Raw genomic sequence first — 9,342 nt, 5'->3', positions numbered from 1 at the left:
GGGGGGGGGGGGCAATCCAGGGTGCCATGGGTGCTGGGGGATGTGACCTGAGACCCCCGCTGGTACTGGGGGAGAGGGGACTGGGCCGTGGAAATGGCCCGGGACCCCCGCTGGTGATGAGGGGAGGGGAGAGGAGGGGGCCTTGGCGGGGCCAGTAGGCAGGGCTTTCCTACCCAGCTCCGCGTCCCTGCAGCTCCTACACGGTGGAGGCAGGGGCCAGGGCAGGAGCTCCGCTGCTTCCGCCACAAGCACTGGCTGCTGCAGTTCCCACTGGCTGGGAACCACAGCAAATGGGAGCTGCGGGGGCAGGGCCTGCGGGCACAGGCAGTGTGCAGCGCAGAGGGCCCCCCTTGGCCCCTCTGCCACCTAGGAGCTGCAGGGGAGCCCCCCGCACTCCCCAACCCCTAGCCCTGAGCCCCCTCTCACACACCCAAACTGCTGCTGCTGGCCCAGGGGCTGCCGGGCTCAAGCAGCCCCTGAGCCAGCACCAGCCACTGCAAAAGTCACAGCGGTCACGGAACCTGTGACCTCCGTGACAGACTCACAGCCTTATCTATAGGATCCCTGTTTCATTTTTAAAGAAAGTAGGTGTGTATTGACTTTGACGGAGATTACAAAATCAGGATAATGTTTAAGGCAGTTGAATGCTGCCCCAGAGAACTGGGTTCTATCTACCACAGAGTTCCTATGCAATGCTAATCAAGCCACTTAAACCAAACTAACAGAGGGTCCTGTGGCACCTTTGAGACTTGCATCTGAAGAAGTGAGGTTCTTACCCACGAAAGCTTATGCTCCCAATACTTCTGTTAGTCTCAAAGGTGCCACAGGACCCTCTGTTGCTTTTTACAGATTCAGACTAACACGGCTACCCCTCTGATACTTAAACCAAACTATTCACAAGTAGTCATTAATTGTGTGTTCCTCACTTTAGGGGACCTGACTGGAGACCAGGGGTTCTGCACTTGCAAAAGTGTGGAGAACTCAGCTGCAACTGAAGACAATGGGTTTAGGATTTTATATATTCAAACCACAATGTACTTCAAAAAATTAGATCAGCCAAACTTCAAATTGGGTACCCAAAATCAATAGACACTTTTGACCTTAATCTGTGCCGTAGACAATACCACCTTGTTCCCGTCACCTCACAGGGGTGTTGTGAAAATAAACTCAATAATATTGTGAAGGCCTCAGATACTATAGTTATGAGTGCCACAGAAATGTCCATGAAGAAATTAAAGGTTCTGTCTTCAGAGCAGAGTTTGAATAGCATGTGGTAAATAAGGCCTGGTACCACACATTGAATGAGAAAACAAAATACTGATTAGCTGATTATTAACTGAGCACCATCTGTGTGCTGAATGAAATGGGGTCCTGTGGAAAAATTAGTATATGATCATATAATTAAAGACTGTATCATAATTTATATGCACAAAGTTGGACAACTTTAATTATGCCATTTCCTAACTTTTGGATGCTTGATTTTGCAACTTTAATTATATCGTAACAGTTTTTGTATGTGTAATGTATAGATGAAATTTGTTAAAAATTTATAACAAGGAAAGTATCTTATTTTCTTAAGGTACAAAAAAGCCAGGTATCTGTTAGAAAATATTTACCTGCTGTTGTTACAAACATTTAAAATTACTGCAATTGAAAAACAAGAGAAAAATATTTGCTTACGTCGTGTATATATCACATCACTTTGTGAATAGTTTGTCAATTTCTCACATTTGCTTGTGTTTTTCCACACAACACCAGAGAGAGAGAAATGTTTTAAAAAGAAATCGGATTATAAAACTACAAAAATGAGTACGGGGAGTGGTACCTTAAATGACTTAACTCATTTTTTTTAAAAGATATTTTCAAATTGAGTTTCCTTAGATTATTGTATCAATATATACTGCCTGTTTGCAATACTTTAAATATGTGAGCTCACAACAAAATGTATTGTGTGTGTGTGAGAACATGCACATGTGCTAAGATCAAGTCACCCTTCTATTTATGACTATTTATCCAAATCCTACATGTTGTGTATCAAACAAAAGTTTTTTTTTTTCTCCTCACCTGATACAATCGTTACAGGACCTCGTATTTCAATCAGTTTTTGCCTCGTGAAGTTCCTAATTAGACATTTTATTAAAGTGCTCTTCCCAACTTTTGGAGGGCCAACTACAACCACCACCACAGGAGGAGGCTCTAAGGGAGTTCGGTCAACTACTGGAATGTGATGTTTTTTCGTCTTCAAATCCTGAGTCCTATTTATGAAGAAATTCATAAAAAAGTTTAATGTGAAGTTATAAAAAAGCAAGAACACTTGTTTTAAGATGCTAAGTGTTTCAGAGACTCATTCACGTAGGTGTAATCATTAAGGATTCAGCTATTCCCATAGAGATGCACAACTCCCATCGACTAAGGAGCTAAACAGATTTCCCCATAATGCAGACAAACACAGTAGTGCAGCATGAGAGACCCAGTTAGGCCCACACTATTGCCTCATTTATAACAGAGAATAAATATATTGCTGTGTGGATGTGGTAAACCATGTTAGCTGATTGAGCATGTCAGAGCCTAATTCACAAAACACAGTTCTATCAGCACCTAAAAATGAGTTTACTGGGGAAAACAAAACAAAACAAAACATCTATCAAGCCCATCCATCAAGCTCTAAAAGACTCCATACCTGTGGAAGGTTCTGGCCATCCGCACAGCAGACTGGACCGCAAAGGCCTTTGGGTTTCTCTTCCGAGCATCCTCATCATCTCCAAGTCCTAGATCATTCAGATGACGTTTCCTTTTTTTGTCAGCCTTTGGCCCACTGTGCTTCTTATGGTGCTTCTTCCTGTCCTTTTCCTCCATCTCTTTTCTCAGGGATCACCTGTCACCAGTGTCAAATGGATTGCTTTTGCCAATGATACAGAGCATAGCTGGCATATGGAAAAAAAACACTTATTACGCAACATACACAGAAAAGAGAAGCAGCATTATTTATAAACCTGTTTTTTACCTAAGACATAAGAGGCTGAATTTTCCTCTAGGAAGGTCATGCCTATCTAAGAGAAAGGAAACTCAAGTGAGTTCTGACAGATGAAGTTGCCACTTGAATATTTCTTTGATGATTGTGGAAGAGGGCCTTGTTCATGGAAGGCTCATCATCTCCACAGAGATCTATGGGTGAGGATGGTATAAATTGATTTTGGGAGAAGTGGGGTTGCCCAGCATTAATTTATCATTGGATGGACTACAATAGCAGTTTTATTTAGGAGTGACTCAAGATTCATTAACTTATATGGAGCAACATTATTCAAGTAAGTATGTGGTGCGGGGAAGGGGTGTAGGGTCCTACACTAATTGAGGGTAGAATTCAATAAGTGGGAGACCAGGCAGGAAGCGGTGAGACTCAAGGCCTGGGGCACTGACAGGCACAGTTAAGTCTGGGAAGTAGGCTTAGTTCTTGGACTAAGTGATGTTGGATAAATGTTTCAGATCCTCCAGATGTGGTTCAAGGGACAAAGTATTTTCAGTAGGAAGACTTCAGCTGTGGAACTCTTTTCATTAAACTGACACTAACCTTAACAGTGTTCAGGTCTAAATGCAAGCCCTACATCCCCTGAGAAACAGCATCCTACTAAGACAACTGAGGAACGGAAAGGAAATGATCAAAACACACACACAAAGCAAGAAGAATTGTCTATTAAGGCCAGTGCTTAGCTACTATGAAAATACATGCCTTTGAAAACAAATCCACAGATTTCATTAGATAACCAGACTCCTAGTCCTGTATTTTAACCTCAAGATCATCAGTGCCCTATAATCAGCATGAATTGTGAAGTGTATCAGGAATAAAGATTTCTTTATGCAGCTTCAACTCCCTGGTTAACATAAAAAGTTGCAATCACTAGGCTCCATTAAAACAGTTAACTAAACGCAGGGCTTTGGAGCTGTGCTCCGGCTCTACTCCAGCTCCAGGCAAAAACCTGCAGCTCCACGGCTCCGCACTCCGCTCCACAGCCTTGCTAAACAGCAGTGGTAACACTCTCTCATTCCAGACATATAGCAAATGTTTAACTTTATTTCTATTAGTCCATATGTTGCAAAATACTGCTGCCAATCTTACAGTTAGTATTGCAATAATCACTGATAAAATGCACGTTTAACAGTTAGGCCCCAATCCTATAACAGGATCTGCAGAGACCCGAGTCTGCTGGGGTGGCCTCCGATACAAGCCCTCTGCCAGTGGGGAGTCCCAACACAGACAACAAGGCCCCACGTGGGCACAAAGTTTCACTGAGCTCATTGCAGGAGCGGGGCTGTCTGGGAGACCAGACCACCCACGCAGAATCAGTGCGGTGGCTGTAAGAAACCCCCGCAGCAGCTCCCGCACGGGCAGAGGAGCTTGGCAAAGGATGGGGGCTGACTGGCCAGGGCTGACAGCGGAGGAGCTGGCGCCTGAGGGTCCCGACAGGGACCCCGCTCTCAGCGCCCTGGGCGCTATTGCCACGCGACCAACAGCTCCCCCTAGTTTGAGGCAGGTTTCTTTACACATAGGAAAAAGAGAGCGGGGGGGGGTGTTGGGGTCAGCCCCAAATCCCCGCCCCCACAGGCGGGAGATTAGCCACTGATTTCCCTCGGAGCAGGATCCGGCCCCGGACACAACGGGGCTGCCCGCCCCAGGCACCCACCAGCCGGAGAAGGGAGACTCGCACCCGGCCCACCCCCCGCGCGGAGGGGCTCAGCGAGTGGCGGTCCCACCTACCCCCGCCGCTCCGCTGCCTCCAGCAACTCCGCATGGGCGCCGCGGCCGGAAGTGCGTCCTACCCAACTCCTCCCGCCCGGAAACAGCCGCTGGCCGGCTCGGCCCGGCGGGGGGCGGGTATTGCGGTGACACCAGGCAGGGAGCAGAGGGAGGCGCCCCTTGACTGAGCTAGGCGAGGAGCTGACCCCGCCCCCTCCTTACCGGAGGGTGTTGCCATTGACTGCGCTGGGAGCAGCTGCAGCCCCCACCCAAACCCGCATGGGACCCGGGACAGCGCCCCCGAACGGCAGCGCCCCGGTGCTGGTGTTTCCCCACCGGCTCCCTGGCTCCGCCTCTGGCAGCTGGGCCGCAGGCTGCTCACGTCCGGACCCGCCTGGGGGTCCGTCAGTGCCAGCCACAGCCAGGGCGTTTGGGATGCGGCCCCGGAGCTCCCCCCGCCCCAGTGACTGCAGGTTTGCATTGTCCTGCCGACAATCTGCCCGCTCGTGGCTGTGTGCACGGCTCCAAGAAACCAGAGATGCACCCGCCTAGGCAGGGGAGCTGAGCGCCCAAAGTTAACACAGCGGCAAAATATAGAATTGTTTGAGGGGTTGTTTTCCAGTTTCTTTCCTTTTTAGCACGTCTGCTATTGTAACCGGACTAACGTAACAACACAGTAGCTGGACATTTTCAGACAAAACGTGACTTGTAAGTTGACTCGTAAAAAGGGCACGTGGCAAATCTCGTTCATGTTACGCTCTGAGATTCAACAGTTAAGGCCCTCGTGCTGCAAATAAATATGCACCTGCTTAACTTTATGCAATGTGAATAGTCCCACTGAGGTAATCACAGCTATTCACGGGGCGGGAAGAGGGAAGGGTAAACAGGTGTTTAAGTCTTCAGGAATGGGACTTAAATTAAGGGACCTGTAAACAAAATGGATTCCCATTTAAATATGGGCTGAAGATTCCCAGAGGGAATGTTTATTACTTTCACAGTAGCTGTTAAAAGTGAGACACAGCAGTCAGAAAAGTGATTCTGTAAAAATGGTATGATTTTCCATATTTATTCTCTTAGTAAATCTATATCAGAGTTCCTTGGCCAAAAGTCAAAAGATTTTTTTTTTCTAGCTAAAAGTCCTGCAAACTCCACTTCGGATTTGGTGATAAAGCTGTAAATGTGGTGTCAGGTGTGAAGATTGTGCAATCAGTTAAGTTGACAATTTTGTTAATGACACTTGAAGCACCATTGAACCCAGCTTTCTTCTGTATTGAATCTGCAGGACTAGCAGGGAAGACTCAGAAAAAGTATGGTGTAGGATAGTCGTGTTTCTCTGTAGTCTGATTATAGCACCATTTTAATCACATTGTGAAGTGCCACATTTTCTATTATAGTAGAACAAGGAAAAGTTTAAAGCCCCATTTCTCTCCAGCTACATACTAGTTATCTGATATGCCCACTACTTCCCTTCCCACCTTTTGTCTGTCCTGTCTATTTAGGCCCCAATCCTGCAGACATTTGCCTGCATGCTTAATTTTTACAATTCTGAGTAGTCCTATTGAAATCAATAGGAATAAAGTTAAGTACATGCTTGTTTGTGGAATCAAGGCCTTATTTGTAAGCTCTTCAGATACAGAACCCAGCACAATGGGTTCCTGATCTTAGTTGGGGCCACTAGATATTAGTGAAATACAAATACATGAAATAATAATTGGAAACTGCCAATTTATATCTAGATCCTGCAGACTTTTGTGTTTGAATGTGTCAATCCCTGAGGAATCTTTTCTGGGTTTCTGCAAATAAATATGAAATCTGCCCAATGCCCCCCTCCCTTATTTTCAAATAATCCTTGCCACAAACATAACTATATATTGTTTGTTTCCAAGGAGTATGGAAAATCTTTATTAATGAAAACCAGCAGGGTTTTTTTTAAAACTATGCACAAATAATTGTGTGTCATATAGGGACAAAATCCAACATATCTTAAATACATGAGAGTAAGATGTGGCATCTGATTTCAAATATCTTGGGAGTAGTAAGAAATAGTTGTTTATCAGAGATCTGAACATTTAGGCTGGGGCCCTGATTTATTAAATGAAGACAGCTGTTCTTTGAAGTAATTTGCAACAAGAAAATGCAGGAATGGCCTTATGCCAAACACTACAGGAAGGAGAGCTGCTAAAAAGGTATGCAGGCCATTAATTTATTTTCCCTGTGATGCTGCTACCAGAAGGAGTGAGCAAGAGGTTGGTTGTGTCCCTCTAGTCCTGCTGCTGAAGCTTAGGGTACATCTACACTACAGGGGGGAGTCGATTTAAGATACGCAAATTCAGCTACGTGAATAGTGTAGCTGAATTCGACGTATCACAGCCGACTTACCCCGCTGTGAGGACAGTGGCAAAATCGACTTCTGCGGCTTTCTGTCGGCGGCGCTTACTCCCACCTCCGCTGGTGGAGTAAGAGCGCCAATTTGGGGATCGATTGTCGCGTCCCAATGGGACGCGATAAATCGATCCCCGAGAGGTCGATTTCTACCTGCCGATTCAGGCGGGTAGTGTAGACCTAGCCTTAGAGTGGGTGGCTCGTATTAGAGATTGCATGGGATAAGGGTCCTCAAGCTTCCAGTTGGTTTCATTGTGCTCAATGACATTTCTGAGAAAACAAGAATGTATGTTAAATGTGGAAAATGACAGACTAATGGCTCAGAAATTTGACAGCAGGTTACAGAATCTTTACCTTTAATTTACCAATTTTAATCCATTCCAAGTTAGTGACTAAAGCTTTTGTTACCATTTAATTCTTTCTCAGTGACCTATGTGAACTGGAGAAGAGCTCTCTGTGGTTCAAAAGCCTGTCTCTCTCACCAACGGAAGTTGGTCCAATAAAAGATATTACCCATCTCTCTATGTGAAATGAGTCAGTCTCAGTCAAGCTTCCAGTAGACAAGACATTCACTACACCAAAATCACTACCAAAATTGGCATTAACTGGCATCTTTCTTGGCAGTCTCAGAATCTACCCACTCTTATTTTGAGCTAGTCCCTGAAGAGCAGAGCTCTGGCACTTTGGGCATACAAACCTGGGGGAAGCTTGTAATGTCAGTACCTGTACTGCACCTGCTCTGTAAATAACAACCATAAGACTTAGTCTCCAAAGCTCTTGAGTTCTGCAAGCAATAAATGTAATTCAATAAAAATCTTCTAAAAAGAGATTGTGGAAAGTCTTTAAAATGGCATAAGAAAGGAGAGAGTTGGTATTAAACAAGTCTGGGCAGATTTCCTTATTGTGAAATTCATGCTAGACATGACAGTTTAAGATAAATGCAATTTGCAACAAAGGGAGAGGACAAATAATTCACACTAGATTATCAGCTCATTTGGATAGAGCACTGAAGTGTGCCACGGATATTTGCTACTAAATGTTCTGTGTGTGGAAAAACATGTATTCTATTTGTCCTTGAGATAATGCATGCCTGTGAGAAGTAACCATAATAGACTCTGCTTTCATATTTAAACTACAGGACTGATCAATGAGAAGAAAGCAATTCCCTGTATAAACTATATACACAGAACACAAGCCCTGCAGCCCCATATTACTGTGCCAGTCACAAAGGGATACTAAATGGGAGCAGTGTGTGTTTCTCCAAGAGAAAAAAAGCTAGTGTAGCTACCTCACATTGGCCATGGAGCAGTTCTGCAGGCTCTACATCTGAGGGGTAGAGGCAGCTGGAAGATCAAAGTAAATAACCAGCTCTGACAAGAGACCAGGGTGCTCTGTGTACTGTCACACACACTCAGTATTAGCCTATGTGTTCTTTTGTAGCACAGGAGAAAATATCATGTGCAGTACTTCTCTTCCTTCCCCCAACTATACCTTCTCCTTATAGAGCAGGGCTACTGCACATTGAGAGTATCAGAGGGGTAGCCCTGTTAGTGTGAATCTGTAAAAAGCAACAGATGATCCTGTGGCACCTTTGAGACTAACAGAAGTATTGGGAGCATAAGCTTTCGTGGGTAAGAACCTCACTTCTTGCATCTGAAGAAGTGAGGTTCTTACCCACGAAAGCTTATGCTCCCAATACTTCTGTTAGTCTCAAAGGTGCCACAGGACCCTCTGTTGCTTTGCACATTGAGAGGTGCACAATGCTGCTTAGGCTTCTATCCACCAACCTCCTACTCAGTGGCCATTTTCACCTATTTCTTTTTGTGCTTTTCATGCCCTCAGTGCATGCAAGGAGAGGGGATGATTTCATCAACCTCTGCCGCTTGAAGAAAAAGAGAAAAAAAAAAAGTCCTTTTTAGAATCTCATCCTAATAATTTGTCTCCCGAAATAGATTCTCTTCAGACGTGGTGGTGTAGCTTTCAGGTAAAGTCTCTCAGAAGTANTCCTGTGGCACCTTTGAGACTAACAGAAGTATTGGGAGCATAAGCTTTCGTGGGTAAGAACCTCACTTCTTCAGATGCAAGAAGTGAGGTTCTTACCCACGAAAGCTTATGCTCCCAATACTTCTGTTAGTCTCAAAGGTGCCACAGGACCCTCTGTTGCTTTGCACATTGAGAGGTGCACAATGCTGCTTAGGCTTCTATCCACCAACCTCCTACTCAGTGGC

The 9,342-nt window shown here is 45.1% G+C and overlaps 1 protein-coding gene across 1 annotated transcript in view; it reads right to left on the bottom strand.

Moving 5' to 3' along the window:
- BMS1 (BMS1 ribosome biogenesis factor) overlaps window positions 1–4,821 on the bottom strand; it is a 41,157-nt gene extending 36,336 nt beyond the window's left edge. The window contains exons 1-3 of the mRNA XM_034776434.1: window positions 4,754–4,821; window positions 2,681–2,924; window positions 2,065–2,255 (exon numbers count right to left, since the gene is read on the bottom strand). Of these exons, the coding sequence (XP_034632325.1) occupies window positions 2,065–2,255; window positions 2,681–2,856 (367 nt within the window). The 5' untranslated portion in view covers window positions 2,857–2,924; window positions 4,754–4,821. The remainder of the gene's footprint in view (window positions 1–2,064; window positions 2,256–2,680; window positions 2,925–4,753) is intronic.
- Between the last annotated feature and the right edge of the window lie 4,521 nt (window positions 4,822–9,342).

The sequence above is a fragment of the Trachemys scripta genome, chromosome 7, assembly GCF_013100865.1.
Source record: "Trachemys scripta elegans isolate TJP31775 chromosome 7, CAS_Tse_1.0, whole genome shotgun sequence".
Classification (NCBI taxonomy): Eukaryota; Metazoa; Chordata; order Testudines; family Emydidae; genus Trachemys; species Trachemys scripta.
This window is presented reverse-complemented; position numbering and strand designations above follow the sequence as displayed.